The sequence below is a fragment of the Saccopteryx bilineata genome, chromosome 3, assembly GCF_036850765.1.
Source record: "Saccopteryx bilineata isolate mSacBil1 chromosome 3, mSacBil1_pri_phased_curated, whole genome shotgun sequence".
NCBI lineage: Eukaryota > Metazoa > Chordata > Mammalia > Chiroptera > Emballonuridae > Saccopteryx > Saccopteryx bilineata.
Window position 1 is genome coordinate 1,844,272 of NC_089492.1, and position 20,387 is coordinate 1,864,658.

Sequence of the window (20,387 nt, forward strand, 5' to 3'; positions counted from 1 at the left end):
TAGTGCCCTTGGTTTTGTCTCAGGACTGCAGTCCCGCCTCTTACCTTCTCCACAGGGTATTCAGTGCCCTGACCGCAGGAAAGCTGCCCAGCTGGCTCCGTCCGAGGCCAGGTCCCTCACGTGGCCTCTGTCCGGTCTCTGCTCAGCCGAGGGTCAGCTGGCCCCTCGCTACGCGGAGCCTTTGCTGTTTCATGCGTGTTTGAGAACTGCATCCTTAGGTTCCAGAAACAACCCAGTTAGCATCCTGGTGCCATGGCATTGACCCTGTGGGTCACTTTGCCAGGAACCGGCCTCGTTGTCATGACGGTGGGTCTTCTCCTCTGTGCACATAGTATAGCTCCCAGCTCATCTGTGTCGGCTTTACTGTTTTAAATACATTTAGACAATGACTTTCTCCAGATACATCCCTCAAGTCTTTTTAAAGACTTGCTCCTACACTCAGCTTTTCTGTTTGTCTCTGTAAATGGATTCTGGAACAGCCGTGGCTGGAACGGGGAATGTGTGCGATTTCTGCAAAGTGAGTGTTCAGGCAGCCAAACGTTCACATCTGCTTTCTGAGCCTTTGCCTGAGAATTCTGTCAGGTTCCCTTTGACGACGACCCTGCCGTTACCACTGATAAGGGCTTTTTATTCCTCCCTCTCCACACGTCGGCCTTTAGCTTTTCTTTCTGGACCACCGTGCTGGGCAGGGAGCGCGGGCATGTGTCACCGTCCCCATGACAAGGGACGCCCTTGTTTGGGTCCTCATCTCATAAGGATCACCCCATGAAGAAAACCAATTTTAGATTTATTAGAGATGCTCCTTGTCAGATTGAGGAAATTTGCTAAGGGTTTGAAAAGAGCTTTAAAAAAAAAATTCTTGGATGAGTGTTCAGTTTCATCAAATATATATTTTTTTACCCTGTTGGATGGTTATTTAGTTTTCTCCTTCAGTCTGTTAATGGGCTGAATGCTGTGTATAGATTTTTCTAACTTAAACCACTTGAGAGTCTGGGGTGAACTCTGCTTGGCCAGAGCCAATAATAACACCAATAATGACTGTCCTCCTCCTCCTGCTCACTGTCAGGAACTCCCTGTCCCTGGAGGGCCTCACTCGGCCGTGATTATTGGGGTGTTTGCATCTCTCGGCCCCACGTTTCCTTACTTTTCCTGATCCTGACTTGGTGTCCAGGTTCACAGCAGCCTCCCGGGATGAGCTGGCACATTCCGCCTCTTGCTGTGTCACAGCCACACTTCCGCCCGGGAGAGCAGGCCGAGCAGCCCCTGACCCGGCGTGGAGGTCAGCGTGGGAGCCGCCGGCTGGCGGTGATGGTGGTGGCCGCCTCGTGCAGCCAGGGAGGGGCGGCGGCCACAGAGTCCTGAGTCCTGGTGACTAGACCGGGGGGGGCTCCTCCCCCCAGGGAAGAGGCTGACCAGGGCAGGGGCACGGGGTCTCACGAGAGAGCTGTCTGGGTTGTCTCCTCAGGGGGCACAGGGATGGGCTTCCTCTGAGTGTTGGGACGGGCACGCCGCTGCCCTGAGACGCATGGAGACCCAGGCAAATGACAGGATGGGAGAGAAAGGGACAGATGATTGTCTGACGTAGACCAGCCTTCTGCCCCAACTTTGACCCCTGCCCTACGGAAGCCACATGGAAAAGCCACCAGATCCGTGGGTCAGAGGCAGCAGCCCCACCCGGCTGTGCGTGGAGGCAGCCCCATCCCTGACGCTGCCAGAGGCGTCTGCTGCAAATGTCCTTCCTCCTGTCCCGGTCTGGAGCTGACAGGCAGCGTCCCGGGAGGGGCAGAGTCTGGGTGCGGCCCCCCCGTTTGGGGAAGGCTGATGAGAATGAGAGCACGCGTGTTTACAGCCTGAAGTCAGCAGGGCCCACAGGCCTCACCTCCTCAAGGCCACACCGATGGTTAGTCAGGGAACCGGGGCTCAGAGGGGCCAGGCCACCAGCTAGTGCCCACCGTGCCCTGGGGACTGCCTTCATGCCAGGCCACGTGGATGGGGCAGCTGGGGGGACACTGCAGGACTCCTCACCTGCTGGTTGCACACACCCTGCCCCCCCAGAAGGTGTGGTCTTGGAGGGGAGGGGAGCCGAGCTTGCCTGTCCTGATCAAAGAGCCCCTCCACCGTGGTGCCAGGTCGGCCCTCAGGATGGCCCTCACTCAGGATGTCCCTCACTCAGGATGTCCCTCAGGATGGCCCTCACTCAGGATGGCTCTCAGGATGTCCCTCAGGATGGCCCTCACTCAGGATGTCCCTCACTCAGGATGTCCCTCACTCAAGATGTCCCTCACTCAGGATGTCCCTCAGGATGACCCTCACTCAGGATGTCCCTCAGGATGTCCCTCACTCAGGATGACCCTCAGGATGTCCCTCAGGATGTCCCTCACTCAGGATGGCCCTCACTCAGGATGGCTCTCAGGATGTCCCTCAGGATGGCCCTCACTCAGGATGTCCCTCACTCAGGATGTCCCTCACTCAAGATGTCCCTCACTCAGGATGTCCCTCAGGATGACCCTCACTCAGGATGTCCCTCAGGATGTCCCTCACTCAGGATGACCCTCAGGATGTCCCTCAGGATGTCCCTCACTCAGGATGTCACTCAGGATGACCCTCACTCAGGATGTCCCTCAGGATGTCCCTCACTCAGGATGACCCTCAGGATGTCCCTCAGGATGTCCCTCACTCAGGATGGCCCTCACTCAGGATGTCCCTCAGGATGGCCCTCACTCAGGATGTCCCTCAGGATGGCCCTCACTCAAGATGGCCCTCAGGATGTCCCTCACTCAGGATGTCCCTCAGGATGTCCCTCACTCAGGATGTCCCTCACTCAGGATGTCCCTCACTCAGGATGACCCTCAGGATGTCCCTCACTCAGGATGTCCCTCAGGATGGCCCTCACTCAGGATGGCCCTCACTCAGGATGGCCCTCACTCAGGATGTCCCTCACTCAGGATGGCCCTTACTCAGGATGTCCCTCACTCAGGATGGCCCTCAGGATGACCCTCACTCAGGATGGCCCTCACTCAGGATGGCCCTCAGGATGGCCCTCACTCAGGATGGCCCTCAGGATGGCCCTCACTCAGGATGTCACTCACTCAGGATGGCCCTCACTCAGGATGGCTCTCAGGATGTCCCTCACTCAGGATGGCCCTCACTCAGGATGGCCCTCAGGATGTCCCTCACTCAGGATGTCCCTCACTCAGGATGACCCTCAGGATGTCCCTCACTCAGGATGGCCCTCAGGATGTCCCTCACTCAGGATGTCCCTCACTCAAGATGTCCCTCACTCAAGATGGTCCTCACTCAGGATGGCCCTCACTCAGGATGGCCCTCAGGATGTCCCTCACTCAAGATGGCCCTCACTCAGGATGGCCCTCAGGATGGCCCTCACTCAGGATGTCCCTCACTCAAGATGTCCCTCACTCAGGATGGCCCTCACTCAGGATGTCCCTCCCTCAGGATGTCCCTCAGGATGGCCCTCCCTCAGGATGGCCCTCACTCAGGATGGCCCTCAGGATGTCCCTCACTCAGGATGTCCCTCAGGATGTCCCTCACTCAGGATGTCCCTCACTCAGGATGGCCCTCCCTCAGGATGTCCCTCAGGATGCCCCTCCCTCAGGATGTCCCTCAGGATGGCCCTCACTCAGGATGTCCCTCACTCAGGATGTCCCTCACTCAAGATGTCCCTCACTCAAGATGGCCCTCACTCAGGATGGCCCTCACTCAGGATGGCCCTCAGGATGTCCCTCACTCAAGATGGCCCTCACTCAGGATGGCCCTCACTCAGGATGGCCCTCAGGATGGCCCTCACTCAGGATGTCCCTCACTCAGGATGTCCCTCACTCAAGATGGCCCTCACTCAGGATGTCCCTCCCTCAGGATGTCCCTCAGGATGGCCCTCACTCAGGATGGCCCTCAGGATGTCCCTCACTCAGGATGTCCCTCACTCAGGATGGCCCTCAGGCTGGGGCTGGTGCTGCAGGGAGGAGGGTGCAGGGAGGAGGGTGCAGGGAGGAGGGGTCAGCACTGCTTGGGCAGCAGGCCTCGAGCTTCGCCCTGGACCCCGCGGCCCAGTGCAGGGGAGGTGTGCAGGGACCTTCCTGTCCTCCCTTTGGAGAGCTCTCTGCCGCCCCGCGCCCCATCCTTGGGGTGGGTGCCTGGCCCTTGTCCTCAGGGCCCAGAGTCCCCAAGTCCACCCCTCGCTCTGCGACTTCCTGCAGCAGGATGTGCTAGGTCAGTGATTCCGGCGTTTGTCACCCACGTCGAAAACATGGTATTTTTGACGCGAGCACTTGAGAAACAATCCATCCACACCCATCTACCCAAACAGCTCTGATTTTGAATAATTCTTTTGAAATGGAGTCTAAATATACACAAATAGATGTTTCGGAAATGTCACGTATTCTGAATAGATTTGCATGAGAAACGGCTCCTGAGGAATGGGATGGGGGCCAGTAGGCTTCCGAGGACGGAAGGACGAGGGTCCCCGTGGGTCTGAGGGACCGAGTCCAGTGCCCATGTGCCTCCCAGTCCCTCGCTGCCCTTGTCTGAGCTGCCGGACCTCACCAGGGCCTCAGGGACCAGCACCCACGGCCTGAGTGTAGGCAGCAGTGCCCTCTCTGCATACGATTTAAATGGAGCCTTGGTCCCACGGGCACCTGGTGGCCAAATGTCCCTCGTCCCCTCACCACCACTCCCTCTTTCTCCCAGGGAGCCCCTGCAGCTGGAGACGGGCTCCCCAGCCCCTCTGCGTTTCTGTCTGTCTGTCCTCCGTCCTCGGTGAGAAGCTGCCCGACCTGGCTGGGGGCTACGTGGCTGCTCACGTTTAAGGCCGGCACGGAGGGATCCTGTCTGCGCAGGAAAATCCGTGGGCCGCGCGGTGAGCAGGGTGACGTCACCGCCCGGCACGGAGGGCCCCTGTCTACGGAGGAAACCCCGTGGGCCGCGCGGTGAGCAGGGTGACGTCACCGCCCAGCCTGAATGGCCCCTGTCTGCGGAGGAAACCCCGTGGGCCGCGCGGTGAGCAGGGTGACGTCACCGCCCGGCGCGAAGGGCCCCTGTCTGCGGAGGAAACCCTGTGGGCCGCGCAGTGAGCAGGGTGACGTCACCGCCCGGCGCGAAGGGCCCCTGTCTGCGGAGGAAACCCTGTGGGCCGCGCGGTGAGCAGGGTGACGTCACCGCCCGGCGCGAAGGGCCCCTGTCTGCGGAGGAAACCCCGTGGGCCACGCGGTGAGCAGGGTGACGTCACCGCCCAGCCTGAATGGCCCCTGTCTGCGGAGGAAACCCCGTGGGCCGCGCGGTGAGCAGGGTGACGTCACCGCCCGGCGCGGGCGCTCCTTGAGGGTGACGGTGCATTCCTTGGAGCACAGCCTTGGTCCCCAGGGGAGGCAGCTGCGGTCTCGGCTGTGACTCTCTGGCCCTCCTTTATTATCTGGGCTCTGGGTGACAGCGGAGCTGTTCTCAGCCACACCCCTGGCAGGGCTGGGGTCACCCCCTGTGCCCTGCTCTGCCCAGCCCTCCCTGCTGCCTCCACTGGCCGTGCCCCGGACACCCTGCACCCTCATCTTAGTGGAAGGGGGACCAGGTGAAGGGTGGCCCCTCTGAGGGGACCCATTGGACTGAGCCTAAGGTCTGTTCTTTCTCGCCGTGGACACAGGGCCCACCTTCCCTGACCCCGCGGTTAGAACAGCTGGTCCGCTGCTCTAGGTCACTTTGTTCCCATTATGGCTTGCCCACTTCAGGGCAGCGGTCAGCCAGACATCGTCCCCATCTTCAAGAGGTCTAGTGGGTAAGAGGCAGTTGCTGAGCTGGTGACAGCGGCGAGTTTTGTGCAGGGGGCTGGGGGCCCCTAATGCCGCAGGGAGCATCTGGGAAGGCACCCTGGAGGCGGTGGCGCTGGAGTTGGGTTTTGGAGAGCGAGCGAGAGTTCCCTAGGTGAAAACACAGAGGCAGAGGGAGGGAAAGGCCCTGCAGGGCTGGGCGGCTGAGCAAACCCACCCGGCCTGCTTCCGCTGGGGAGCAGTTAGAGGCCGGCCAGGCTCTGGGCTCAGGAGGTGGAGCTCTTCCCCAACCAGCCAGTTAATTCAGCAATCACTGCGCCGGGATGCTTCTGACCCGCACGGATGGCACTAATTGGGCCCCAATCAAGAGCCTAATTCAGGTTAATTGGCTCCCCACCAGCCTCCTTCAACGAGTTGCTGTCATTTCTGAGTAATTAGAGCAGAGTGCAGGGTGCACCCAGGGTGTGGAGAGCGAGATTGGGAGCAGGCAGGAGAGCCGGGGTGGAGGCAGGGTGGAGACGCCGCCTGCCCTGGCCTTTGCCCGCGCTGTCCCCTGTCCCTGCGGTGACTCCTTCCTGCTCTCTCCCTCCCATCTGCTCCCTGGGCTGCTCTGTCCCAATGCCACTACCAAGGGGCTGAAGCCTCAGTGTGTGCATCTCTGAAATGGGCGTTTGGGCCCCTTGCAGGGCTGTTCTGGGGGCTGTGGTCAGCGTGTTGGACCCAGTACCATCCCCAGAAGGACCCAGACCAGCAGCCATTGGGACAGGGCTGCTCTGTGTCTTGGGAGCGTCTGTGAGGACCACGGTCCCCGGGGCCTTGGGACAGCTCCATGGGAGTGGGTCCAGGCAGAGGCCGGGGGCGTGGCTGTCCACCCAGCCCTGCCCCCAGAGAGTGACCTGTGGCCCCTCCCTGCCTGGACGCGCCCAGTGCAGGGGCTCAGCACGTTGGAGGCATCGTCACTCCCCAGGGTCTGCGGAGGAGACGGGCTGGGCCTAGGTCTGTTAGCACGGGCTGCCGTAACTGACCCCACAGAGGGGCAGCTGAGATGGGGGACATTTATGGTCTCACGGTTCTGCTGGAGGCCGGATGTCCGAGATCAGGTGTCAGGAAAACCGGCTGCTTCTGAGGCCCCTGGTGAGGGAGACTCCGCCCCAGGGTCCTGTCCTGGGCCGGTAGACGGCCGTCTGCATGGTCACACTGCGCTCTCCCTGCGTCCCTGCATCCAAACATCCCCCTCTCCTAAGGCCGACTGTCAGATTGGATCGAGGCCACCCTAGAGACCCACTGTCACTGGGTCACCTCTATAAAGACCCCCTCTCCAAAAATGGTCCCATTCTGGGGCCCGGGGGGGTTAACATATTTTTGGGGGGGATACAATTCAATCCATAACACCAACCTCTCAGGTCAGTATTCTGAGCACTGGCACGGGGTCCGAGGGCTTGGTGTGGGCAACCACTTCCCTGGTGCAGGGGCTACTCAAGTCCCAGACAGGCGCCCAGCCTGGGTCCCGGGCCCTCCCGCCTGTAGAAATGGCCGAGCTCCCTGGAGGCGGCTGTGCCAGCCCTCAGCAGCACCTCGGGTGGCCTTCCCAGGCCCCCGCCTTGTTGGACACGGTGATATTTAACAGGAAAACTCATCATGCCTCCTCAGGAAGTCTCCTCTGTGCTTCCCCAGAAGGTCACCCATGTGGCCAATCCATTTTCATTGGGAGTCGGAAAGGTCAGTCCATCAGTGGAGGCTGTGTCCAGGGGCGGCCGCCTGCTCCCGGAGCTTGGACTCCTTCCATGGCGGAGGTGGGGTGGGGTGGAAGGTGCAGGAGCTGGGGGGGCAGAGCAGAGAGGCTGGAGGCTCTGCCTCGTGCTGGGGGGGAGCTGGGGGGCAGAGTAGAGAGGCTGGGGGGCTCTGCCTCGTGCTGGGGGGGCAGAGCAGAGAGGCTGGGGGGCTCTGCCTTGTGCTGGGGGGGTAGAGCGGAGAGGCTGGGGGGCTCTGCCTCATGCAGGGGGGGGAGCTGGGGGGGCAGAGCAGAGAGGCTGGGGGCTCTGCCTTATGCCGGAGGGGAGCTGGGGGGCAGAGCAGAGAGGCTGGGGGGCTCTGCCTCGTGCCGGGGGGAGCTGGGGGGGCAGAGCAGAAAGGCTGGGAGGCTCTGCCTCGTGCCGGGGGGGACCTGGGGGGGCAGAGCAGAGAGGCTGGGGGGCTCTGCCTTGTGCCGGGGGGGACCTGGGGGGGCAGAGCAGAGAGGCTGGGGGGCTCTGCCTCGTGCCGGGGGGGAGCTGGCAGCACGGGGGCTGTGGGCACCTCATCAAAGGCCTGTCTCCGCCTCCACCATATGTCCCAGCCCGAGCATCTGGCAGCCCTGGGCCCAGCCCGTCACCGCTCCGCCTGCCTCTGCCCCTTAAAGTCGCGGGCGAGGCCCATTGCGGCTTGCTGGTGGGGTGGGGAGGGGCGGAAGGTGGGAGCTGAGCATAAGCCTGGGGGTCCTGGGCTGTGCCCGCTCACCTCTTTCCCTCCAGGTGCTCTGTCCTGCTTCTCTTAGGGTCACCGTCCACTCCAGCCTGGGGGTTGGGGGTGAGGACAGACGTGCAGGGGCCAGGGAAGGACAGGCCTGAGTGTGGGTCACACGCCCAAGTAGGGGCTCGCTGCCACTGTCCAGCACGAGGCCCACGCGGGGGTCCCGGGAGGCTGATGCGGGCGAGGCCCACGCGGGGGTCCCGGGAGGTTGATGCGGGCCCAGCGAGATGGGCGTGGGCACGACCCTGACAGGTGGTCGGAGCGAGGCCCACGCGGGGTCTCGTCAGCCGGGCTCTGCCTGGGCCACGCCGATGGGAGAGCTGGGGCAGCTGCCCCGTCACAGGGTCAGGCCCGGGTGCAGGACGGGGTTTGCAGGCAGACCGCCTGACCCCAGCTGCTGTGTTCGTACGGCCGGCCGCTGCCTCCCTTGGGCCCCCAGATCCATGCATTCGGCTCCTCAGGGCTCGGTTTGCATCAGCACTTGTTCAGGGAGCGGGGAGGGGGGGCTAGGAGGGCCGAGGACGCCTCAGGACACACCCTTTTGTGAGGCTGTGCCGTGGCTGAGAGCAGGCTTTGCTGCTGGGTTCAAATCCTGGCTCTACGGTTCACGAGCTGGTGGCTTTGGGCAGGTCACTTCACCTCTCTGAGCCCTCATCTGCAGACAGGGTGTCCACGGGACCAGCTGCCCAGGGCTGGGTGAGGGCGAGGGTCACGTGAGCGAACCCACACAGCCTGGTGTTTCACACCTGGTACGGGCTGGGGGGGCGGCCGTCCTGCTGATGGGGACGACAGGGGTGGGCGTGCTCCCAGGACACGGACACCAGGCGGCGGCCCAGCATGCTGACCCTGGGTGCTGTCCCTGGTCCTGAAGCCATCCTGTGCCCAGAGCCCCTTTCCTGTGGCCTGACTCTGAGCCCTCGCCTTGCCAGGAGGCCTGTGGGCTTCTGACTGCCCTCTGCCCCCAGCGGTGAGCTCCTGGACGGAGCTGATTCGCTCTGGGCCTCCCAGTCCGGCCCTCCATTCCCCCGCCCGCACACAGCTGGCGTGACCGCGGCAGTGTGACCCAGGACAACAGCTGCAGAGCGGGGAGACCTGGACTTAGATCTGCCCGCACCCTCTGTGGGGCCATGGGCAGGCCACCCCGCCGCTCTGAGCCCAGGTCCTGGCCTGAGGCAGAGGGCTGGGACGCAGGCTCTCCTGATGGTGCGTGATCTTTAGTCTGCTGTGTGGGTCCGCGCCAAAGTGGGGGTGACACTGAGGTGGCTGAGATGGGGCTGTCATCCAACCAGCACCCCCGAGATCCAAGACACCACTCTAGAGCGGGACCTGGGAGTTCACCCCAAAAACTCATTGTGGACACCAACCCCCAAACCCAAGTTCAGTCCCACCTATTCCAGGAGCACCCCACACCCAGGACCCCGTCACCAGTAGTCTGTACCCGTCCCCGCGCGGCTGCCTGGCTGTGCTGCACTCCCAGCCTCCACTGTGTGCCACCGCAAGGCAGCGGATGGACAGCAGGGTGGACAGGTGGCGGGCGGACGGAGGACGGAGGATGGACAGATGGGTGGGTGGATGAGTCACCCAGCCCCAACGTCCACCCAGTGACCCAGGCAGGCGGCCTGGGGGCTCCTTCTTGACTTTCCTGCTTCGCTTCCCTTGCTCATCTGTCACAACCAGGTTCTGAGCGGTCCCCTCCTGGTCTTGCCTCTGTCCCTTCAGACCTGCCCTCTTCAGCTCTGGGCCCTGCCTTCCGAGGGACAGTCCTCCTCCTGACCGGTCATCCTCTTTCTTCTCCCTTTTCCTACCCACCCCCACCCACGTGCTCGTCCTCCGAGTGGCCGCGCCACTAACACTGTCCTGAGCACGTCACTCCCTGCTCACAGTGTCTCACAGTCCTGCACGGAGACCCGGGTGCTGTCCAGGCCCCTCCGCGTCCTGCGGGCCAGTCCTGCCCAGCTCCCGCTTCCTCCCCTTCCCCACCCCACTGCAGCCCCCCAGGGATGTGCCCCATTACTTGAAGCTCCTGTCCTGCCCAGGTCCTCTCTTGGTCCTTTGCCTCTCACCCCCCGGCCTGCCTGGGGGGTCCCTGCTACCCCGGGGGGCCCAGATGAGGGGGCGTCACTTTCTTCACGTGGCCTCTCAACCCCTCCCTAATGAGTCCCCAGCTCAGCGCGGGTGGTGGGGCCCAGCACTCGCTGGTATTAGTAACAACCGCAACCGTGTACAGGAACAATTAGAAGACTGGTGAAGACGACATGTCTGGTATTTCCAGAGCCCAGGCTTGTACCCTCCACGCATCGTCTTAACGGAGGCTTTTAGATGCCTTCCCTGGAGTCTGTGGCATCATTTTGGTGCTTGCAGAAGGACCCAGGGCACCAATAAGGGGTGTGGCTCGGAGCCCCCCGCTTGAGGTGACAAGCTGAGAACCACAGCAGTGGCTCTGAGCTGGGACAGTGTCCTTCCTGTGGGCCTGGCCCCAAGCCCAGCCCAGAGCAGTCCTGGAATGAGCACGTGTGCCAGCTCAGGGCAGAGCCCTTGCAAGGGACGGGTTCTCCCTGGGCCCTGCCCCAGGGTGGGTCCAGCCCCCTGCATGCCACAGTCCCTGGCAGGCATGAGCCAAGCACCCCACCCCCGGGATCAGAGCCGGGAGGTGAGAACAACAGCCACCTCTTTCTCTCTCCCAGCTCCAGAGGCGCAAGATCAAGTGTTACTTCCTGTCGGCTGGGGTTACTATTCTGCTGGTCATCATCCTCATCATTGCCACCTCTGTCCGGAAGTGATGACACCTGCGGTAAGTGCCCACCTGCCCCCACACCATCCACCCCTCCGTCATCCACTCATTCATCTTTCCATCCATCGTTCACCCATCCATCCATCCACCTACCCATCCATCCATCTGTCCATTCGTCCATCCATCCATCCATCCATCCATCCTTCCATCCGCCTGCCTGTCTGTCCGTCTGTCCTTCTGTCCCCCCACCCACCCCCTCTGTGTCAGGCCCAGGTGAATCACCAGTGGACGTGGGAAGTGGGAGAGCTCTTCTCCTGGAACTCACAGCCACGGGGCAGGCCAACGGGAAGCTTCCCAAAGGTCACGAACTGGCCATTCCCCTGGACGGTCAGCGAGCCGGGTGATGGGTTGTGCAGTGGGCGTGTGCAGGGAGCAAGGCCCCCAGTGGGGAGAATCAGTCAGGGAGCCTCACTGAGACACGTGGGGACTGGGGAGGGGACCCTGGGCGGGGCCGGAGTGGCCAGTGGGTGGGGACAGAGCGCGTGGTGTGCCCGGGGGGACAGTGTGGAGCCGCTGCGGCTTGCTGTGCAGGCGTCTGCAGTGTTTGTTGCTGGGCAACAGAGCAGCCTGCAACCATTTTCCAGGGCTCTGTGGGACCCTGGAGCCCCGCCCCACCCCCAGGACTCAGTTTCCTGCTGAGAAATGGGGCTAGGCATCTGTCCTCTCTCCCTCACAGCTGAGTTGCTCTGAGGACAAAGGCAGATGACAGCTAAATATAAACAGCACTTTCAGGAAGGAAGAAGCTCTGTTCCCACGTGGGGGTTATTATTTCTGCAGGAAAAGCAGTCTCGGGGGGGGGGGCGGCTCAGGCTCCCTGGCTGGGAAGAAGCTGGGTGCACATGCCCGTGTCTGCGTGAAGGGCGCGGCCACCCCCACGCGCCCCTGCGGGGCCCAGCGCTTCCCTGCTTGCTGCTTCCCCAGCCTGGTGCGCACGGGTGCTCCCTCCGCCGGGGCAGCACTGCCACCACGCAGACCTCAGGAGGGCGCTTGCCCTGAGTCTCCAGAGTGGGGAGGACGGTGCCCAGTGAGCCGCACTGCCCTGCGAGGTGCTGGGCTTGATTTACAGCTACTGTGAGAGTTGTTCTGGGGTCAGAGTCAGGCCCCAGCGTGGGTGTGGGGTCGGGGCCAGGCGAGTGCGCAGGGTCGTGACTGAGCCTGTGTTAGGGCTGGGCGTCCTCTGCCCTGGTGGCATCTGGACAATGCGGGACACTTGGAGCCCATTCTGGTTAAGCCCACAGTCTCTGCTGGAGCCCCCCTTTCCCACTCAGGAGGGGTCAGCTGTTCCCAGAAGCACCTCCAGGCCGGTCACTTGCTGAGGAGGGCTGTCGAGAGCGTCCCAGCTCAGGCTCAGCACATGGGGACAGGAAGAGAAGTCCTGGCAGTTCAGGTCCCCGGCGTGTCTGGGGAAGGACGGTGCTCTGCCCTGTTGGCCCAGCTGCAGGAGCCCTGTGTCCCCTGCCCCGGGTGCTGCTGGCTTACAGTGGCAGGAGCCCTGTGTCCCCTGCCCCGGGTACTGCTGGCTTACGGTGGCAGGAGCCCTGTGTCCCCTGCCCCGGGTACTGCTGGCTTACGGTGGCAGGAGCCCTGTGTCCCCTGCCCGGGTGCTGCTGGCTTACGGTGGCAGGAGCCCTGTGTCCCCTGCCCGGGTGCTGCTGGCTCACGGTGGCAGGAGGCCTGTGTCCCCTGCCTGGGTGCTGCTGGCTTATGGTGGCAGGCGGGGGGGACCAGGCTGGCGGGCAGCCAGGCAGGAGCACGCCTATCCGGGGTGCATCTCGGCTCTTCTGGGGAAGGAGCTGGTGGGACCTTGTAGAAGGTGAGTCCTTGTGACCTGGGACCTCCCCACCCACCGTCCTGGAGCCCACGACCGTAGGACCTCTTTCCATGTTGCACTTGGTGGCCATGGACTTGTCTGTGGGCACCTGTGGGACATGAGCTCTCAGTGGTCACTGAGCGTGGCACAGGGCATGGAGAAAGAGTGAGAGGCAGGGTGCGGGGCAGGCAGGTGCCCGTCTGCGGGCCTCAGTGAACAGACAACCACCGTGTCCCAGGAGAAGTCAGGGAACCATTTTTCACGAGCACAAGAATTTAAAGGGCTAAATGGAGACTCATAGCAAATCACATTTTTAATGTTTTCTGAAAGCCATGAAAAATCGACCTCAAAGCCATTGATTTCCTTTTGGGAAGTGCGTGGTGGGGGCTGCATCCACACACCTCCCTGTGCATGTGCGAGTCATCTTGTGTGTGCATGCATGTGCGTCTGTGCGTGTGTGTGCGTGCATGTGCGTCTGTGCGTGCATGCGTGTCTGTGCATGTGTGTGCGTGCATGCATGTGCGTCTGTGCCTGCATGCGTGTCTGTGCATGTGTGTGCGTGCATGTGCATCTGTGCCTGCATGCGTGTCTGTGCATGTGTGTGCGTGCATGTGCGTCTGTGCGTGCATGTGTGTCTGTGCATGTGTGTGCGTGCATGTGTCTGTGCGTGCATGTGTGTGCGTGCATGTGCGTCTGTGCGTGCATGCGTGTATGTGCGTGCATGTGCATCTGTGTGTGCATGCGTGTATGTGCGTGTATGTGCGTGTGTGCATGCGCGTGCATGCATGTGCGTATTGCGTGCATGTGTGCGCAGTTGACGCATGTGTGTCTGTCTCTGTGTGTGCACTTGTTTCTGCATGCATATGTGTCTGTGTGACTGCACATGTGTCTGTGTGTGTGACTACACGTATTTCTGCATGTGCACGTGTGTCTGTGTGTGACTGCACAAGTGCCTGCACACGTGTCTATGCATGTGTATTTGTGGCTGCATGTGTCTTTGTGTGACTGCACACGTGTCTGCATGAGCACGTGTGTCTGTGTGCACATGCGTGTGCACACACATGAGGTCAGGAAGGAAAGAGCCTCTGGAACTACCTGGTCCCTCTCTAATCTGAGTAAGGGGCTGGCACATGTCCTCTGGAACTGCCTGGTCCCTCTCTAATCTGAGTAAGGGGCTGGCACATGTCCTCTGGAAGGGCAGGGGATAGCTGTGGTCCACGTGTGTCTTCTGTTCACTGAGCGGCTGGTAGGGGCTTCACATGGGATTGCCTCACGGAGTTGGCACTGCAGCCCCCAGGGAGCGGCGGATGGGTGAGCTGGCACGTGGATGGAGGAGGCACTTTCTTGGAGTGGCAGCGTGGAGGGCTGTCCACAGTTGGGACTGTTGGGGAAACACTGCTCAGAAGGCTAAGTGGCGGCCAAAGCCACACAGGGGAGGGGTCAGAGCCAGGTTACCGCTGGGGCCTGTGTGACCCGGAGGTCGCACGAGGAGGCTCAGGTCTGCAGGCGTGCTGAGTGCCCTGGGGGGCCAGTGGGGCCGTCCTCAGTGTGGGTGCTGATGGTGGCACCTTTCAGCTCAGAAGTTAGGAGATGAATTAGGTGATCTTTCTGTGCTGAGCCAGTCAAAGGCTGGGACAGGCCCCCTGGGACCTGGTGACATTGGGTAGCCGTCCTGCATTGCAGGGGTGTGGGCTGGCTGCAGGCTGGTGCTGCACAGGCCGCTGGGGCTGGAGTGTGGGGAGCTCCGAGTTGGTGACTTTGCTCCCAGCTCCTCGGCAACCTTCCGACCGGGTGGTGTTGGCCGCTGGTGCATGGAGCCCCCTGTCCTCCATGGGTCTGGGTCAGGAGGCCTCGTTGGGGCTTGTGAGGCCGCGGTGCCCTTGTGCACAAACTTGGTGCATAATAGTTTTTTTTTTTTTTCTTTTAAGCGACAGAGAGAGAGAGTCAGAGAGAGGGATAGACAGGCAGGAATGGAGAGATGAGAAGCATCAATCACCAGCCTTTCATTGAGCGTTACAACACCTTAGTTGTTCATTGATTGCTTTCTCATATGTGCCTTGACTGCAGGCCTTCAGCAGACTAAGTAACCCCTTGCTTGAACCAGCAACCTTGGGCTCAAGCTGGTGAGCTTTTTGCTCAAACCAGATGAGCCCGCGCTCAAGCTGGCGACCTCGGGGTCTCGAACCTGGGTCTTCCGCATCCCAGTCCGACGCTTTACCCACTGCGCCACCGCCTGGTCAGGCAACTTGGTGCATAATAAACGTGCGTTTTCTCCCTCCCCTGACCCAGTCTTGGCCTCTGTCCTCTGTACGCAGGCCCTGCCCCACCTCACAGTGCTGGCTGGGAAAGAGGGCTCTGCTCTGGAAGGAGGGACTTCAGCGGGACCCGCAGGACCCTCTGGGCCAAGCCTGCCATGCCAGCATCTGAGAATCGGTGCCCTCGGCAAGACACCCCCCACCCCGAGTCTCTCCCTGTTTAAAGCAAGCTGTTTTGCTTCCGGGTGCTTCTCAGTAATTGCAATAATAAATTGAATAATTAGGCTAAATCCACAGAAGAGAATTAAATATTAATTTCTAATAAGCTATTCAGAGTATCACCAAAAGCACCAGCAGAATGTGTGTGTGCACTGGGCACTCCCGGGCGGGCCCCCAGAGCCGGGGTCTGGGGCGTTCTCCCCGGGTCTGGGGCGTTCTCCCCGGGTCTGACTGACCCGCACGCACGCGGCCTCGGTTCAGCAGGGCGTGGTCGGGTCAGTGCGCCAGTGGGCCCGCCGGCGGGTGGAGGATGTCCACAGGGTCTGGGCTGGGGGCTCCCTGGGGGGCTGTTTCCCCATCCAGGAGGGTGGCAGCGCCATGTGGCCAGGTGGAGGTGAGAAGATGAGGTCCGAGGGGCACTGACAATCACATTGGGGGTGGGCAGCGTCCCCCTAAGGCCCTGGTGAGTCGGGCCCAGGCTCTGGGTGGTGGCTGTGCCCAGAAGGCCTGCTGGCCCTCACCCTGCAGCTGGGACAGTCCATGGGACAGTTTGGCCATCATCACTCAAAAGGCAGTACTCGCAGGTGGACACGTGTGTGACCTGGTCACAGTCTGCTCTGGACCCCTGGTCACACGGTGGGGCTCGCTGACACCGCCGAGTGCTCCCTGGGCCGGGTGGGGACCGTCCAGGTCAGTCCATTACTGTCTGCCACAGCACTGACCGCCCAGAGCCATTGTCTGGGCCGCTCTTTTGTGAGTGTTCACTGACCATGTCCCTGCGGGCTCATCCAGCGGCCACCTGCTGTCCAGCCCAGCATGTGGCCTGGGGTGCCCGGGGCCTAGTTGTTGTTGAGAGAAGGGGACCCCTGAACCATAGGGCTGCTGTGGGGGTGTCAGGGGTGGTGGGGTACCCAGGGACCCCAGCTGGGAATGGCGGAGGCGTTGGGATTCGAACCCAGGCCGCCTGACCTGCTTCTGCATTCACTCGGCCCCTCTCAGCAGCAGGGAGGCCAGGGAGAGGGTGGACTGAGAGAGCCACTGGCTGGCCGCACCTTCTGGGTCCTTGCAGTGGCTGCTGGGCCCTGTAATGCAGAGGGCTTGCGGGATGGCCAGGGGAGACAGTGAGTGGTACAAGGGTGACCTTCCCTGCCAGGTGTGCCGGATGGAGGTCCTGCTTCCTCAGGACCTCTGCAGGGGCCTGGCCGGGGACCACCAGGGAGGGACCACCAGGGAGGGACCACCACAGCCCTCTGCCCTCATGGCAGCCCTGTGGACACCCCCTGTGTCCTCCAGCCAGACCCTGGGCACTGAGAGGCAAAGAGAACAGGGATCCTTGGGCTCTGGGCTCTTGTGCAGAGGGTGCCCCTTGAGGAGCTGCCTGGGTCCTAGGGAAAGGCATTCAGGCAGAGGGAGCAGGGACGAGCCCAGGCAGGGCCCAGCGTGCGGGTTGGGGAGACTGCGGGGGCCCAGGTCCGAGGGCTTCAACTTTGACTGGAGACGGTGCCAGGGACAGCTCTGCTGGTGGTGAGTGGCCGTAGGCAGGGAGCTGGGAGAAAGGGTATGGGGACAAGGCAGAGGCTGAGCCAGGTGGGCGGCGGGGTGAGCGGAGGTGGGGAGGTCAGACCCACTTGGACTCGTTCCCGCTGAGCCAGGAGGCCCCGCCGGCCCCCCCCCCACGCCCAGGGCAGGTCTGAGCCCACCCACCTGGCCGGGGCCTCCTCTCCCGCCCAGCCTCTGTGTGGTCAGTTAGCCGGTCCCTGGGTCGCTGAGTCCAGGCCTGCAGACCCTCCTGTCCCCAGCCCACCCTGAGGAGTCCTGCAGAGAGGTGTGGGCTGGCCTTTCAGAGAGAACCCTGGAAAGGCCACACTGTCCCCAGGGCTGCATGTGGTGGGACCCAGGCTCAGTGCGGCGGCCTCTGTCTGGCTGGCCGAGCAGAAGCCCCCTGCACTCCAGAGCTCATCTCTGCGTGGCCTTCTGCTGCCACGGCCATCACGGCCATCAGCACCCCCAGAGCCGCCGCAGAGGGTTGGGGCCTGGCCCTCCTCCCGCCCGGAGGCAGCGGGGTGGTGGGCGTGGTCGCAGGGTGGCCCCATTCCTGGGGCCCTTCGGGGTCGCCCCCTCCTGCCTCCTCTGCTCCTGTGGCAGGCCCTCTGGCCTCCTGACCACAGGGACTCGGCAGCCACCATGGCCCACGGCTGGGTGGTAGCCTCACGGCCTGGCTGCCCTTCTGCGGGGCCCTCAGTCCCAGGGCTCGGAGTGCATTTCTTGTTTGTGCAAAAATGGTGTCCGTCACTGTGAACGAACGTCCACAACACGGGTAAGGACAGAGGGGACGGCAGAGCCTCCCTCGCCCATGGCCGTGTGTCACAGGGCCACATGCCAGCCGTGTGGCCCAGCCTGCGACTCAAGGGGCCGGTGAGCGGGGCCGAACGAGGGCGCCCGCGGGGCCGTCAGCTGAGCCCCTGCGGTGCAGAGTTCACCAACAGCGAGGTGTGGGGGGATGGCAGGTAGGGGCTGGGGGCGAAGGGCAGCTTTGAGGGCAGGTGGAAGGGGGTGCTCCCGGTAGGAGCAGGAGGCAGTGGGGGGCCAGGGAGGACTCTGGGGCGAGGACAGACCGGGGGCCAGATGCCGGGCAGGGGCGGGTGTCTAGGGGTGGCCGCAAGGCCTGGCTGGAGAATGACCAGAGCCTGAGGAGTCCACGCCGGCCCCTGCAGCCACAGGCGGCCACTCCCCTCTTAGGACCTGTTTTCTCATCTGTGAAAGGGGCCCCTCCCCAGGGGAGGGTTAGGGCAGCTGCTCTGAGGGCCCTGCCTTCTGGGAGACCTGTTGGCTCCCTGTGCACGGTGGCATGGTGGACAGAGCCAGGCCTGGGAGCCAGCACCGGCCTCTCAGCCACCCTGCCGGTCACCGCCCGGCCACTGCCCAGTCTCTGCCTTACCGGAGCCTCCCCTTTCTCAGCGGGCATTGATGGAGACTGTGTTTTTTAGGTCAATGCTGTCGCCTGACCTGCACGGACCCAGGAGAGCTGTGCACCTGCCCGGGCCCCTCCTCGCCGCCCCCGCCCCGTGCTGACCTGCCGACTCCACAGGCCCCCCCCCAGCCGCCCTAGTAAACCTGCCCGGGCCCCTCCTCGCCGCCCCCGCCCCGTGCTGACCTGCCGACTCCACAGGCCCCCCCCCAGCCGCCCTAGTAAACCTGCCCGGGCCCCTCCTCGCCGCCCCCGCCCCGTGCTGACCTGCCGACTCCACAGGCCCCCCCCCCCAGCCGCCCTAGTAAACCTGCCCGGGCCCCTCCTCGCCGCCCCCGCCCCGTGCTGACCTGCCGACTCCACACGCCCCCCCCAGCCGCCCTAGTAAACCGCCTCTGCTTAGCCTCTGCCCGTCTGTCTCCATCTGTGGGCTCCGGACCCCAGGAGGGGAGCTGGGCTGCGTGCGCGGGAGGCAGGTGGCAGGTGTGTGACTGTGAGTGTGTGTGCCGGCTGAGGCGGGACGTGGGTGGGAAACCCGTGGGGCTGGCCTGGCCTGGGGCCCAGCCCACCCTGCCCGCGGGAGACCCAGCCCCTTCTTCCCCGAGACCGAGCAGGCCCGGGCCCTCCGGAGACACCCGTGGGGGTTGGAGGCGGCTCTGAAGCCCCTGCCTTCTCCGCCTGCTGCTGCCCGGCTGGGGACGGCACAGGAATCAAGGGGTCCTGGCCAGGAAGGGCCTGGGCGGGGCTGCCCCCAGGCTCCCCCTCCTGCAGGAGAGACGGGCAGTGGGGGAGACGCCCCTAAACAGGAGGGGGGTCAGAGAAGCCCCTGTGGGCAGAGCGGGCAGGAGGCAGCCCTCTCGCCGTGGGAGTGGGTTGAGGTCCTGGCAGGCGGCCTGAGGTCCTGGTCAGCACAGCACGGGGTCAGCACTGCCCCTGCTAGGTCCCCACAGAGCCCAGGACCCCATGCGGGTGGGGAGAGCGTGAGCTCGCCTGGGAGGCATGTCCCAGAGGGTCTGCAGGGCAGTGCACCCGCTCAGGTGGGCAGGAGCAGGTGGCCTCTCCCCGCCCGCAGCCCAGACCCCAGTCCTCTGCCTTGGGGGACGGTGGGGGCCCTAAAACACGTGCATGCTGTCCTAGTGATTGCTCCAGGGATTTACGATTCTGTGACACTCTCTCTTGCTCAGGGACCACTGAGGTGTGGGCAGCGCAGCCTAGACAGGTGGGGGCGGGCAGACCCCGGCCCAGCAGCAGCCACCGACCTCCTCAGCGGTGCCACGGTGGCCTCTGGCTGGCTGCCCAGGCCCCAGGGGCTCTGGAGGAGGTGCGGGAGCAAATTGGATTTGTGCCTCGAGGCTGTGGGTGTGAGGGGCAGCCGGAGGACATGCGGCCAGTGGCCGCTGTGTCTGAGGCCGCAGGCTGGCAGCTGCTGCCCGGCTCAGGGTGGGCTCAGAGGGAGGGGCGAGCACAGGCAGGGCCGGCCCTGGACTTGGGGGGGGGTGTTCTCTTCCTCCAGCTGGGAAACCCGAGGGTGGAGGCACCGGGTTGGGGTCCTACATGTCGAGGTCCTCACTCTGAGGCCATGGCCCCTGTTGGACAGACGAGGACAGTAAGCCTGGAGACAGCAGGGAGGCTCTGCTGGGAGGACGCAGGCTGGGCTCTGCTTCGCCTCCCTCTACGCTCCACGACCTTGGAGAGGCTGGCCGGCCCTCCTGCGGGACGCACAAGGCCCCCAGCACCCCCTGCTGGCCCTGTCAGCACTTCTCAGGCGGCCATGGGGGGAGCAGCTCTTCTGGGGTGAGGAGTTCAGGCCGGCGGACCGAGGGCAGCACGGGTCCAGGAGGCAGGCGCCCAGGACGGTGCTGATGTCAGCGGCAGCTGCCACCACCTGGCTGGACTCTGCGCCTCCCCCCTCAAGAGCGAGACGTCCGTGTGACCTTCAGCTCCACACTGTGGAGCGGTCCTGAGGCTGAGAGCCATGCTCACCCTCCTCACCGAGTGGCCTCGGCCGGAGACGCCGGCCCAGCAGGAGCCTGTCGGTTTCGGGGACAGGACAGGACAGGGG

At 63.3% G+C, this 20,387-nt stretch overlaps 1 protein-coding gene across 5 annotated transcripts in view; it reads left to right on the forward strand.

Annotated features, from left to right (window-relative positions):
* The window catches only part of TSNARE1 (t-SNARE domain containing 1), a 121,959-nt gene extending 103,508 nt beyond the window's left edge, over window positions 1–18,451 (forward strand). For 4 of the 5 annotated variants that reach the window (XM_066265564.1, XM_066265566.1, XM_066265570.1 and 1 more), the window contains 2 exons: window positions 10,967–11,073; window positions 18,345–18,451. In XM_066265564.1, coding sequence (XP_066121661.1) covers window positions 10,967–11,062 — 96 coding nt within the window. In that variant the 3' untranslated portion in view covers window positions 11,063–11,073; window positions 18,345–18,451. Of the gene's footprint in view, window positions 1–4,704; window positions 4,874–10,966; window positions 11,074–18,344 lie in introns of all 5 variants that reach the window. The other variant, XM_066265569.1, reaches the window with a different exon arrangement.
* The last annotated feature ends 1,936 nt before the right edge of the window (window positions 18,452–20,387 follow it).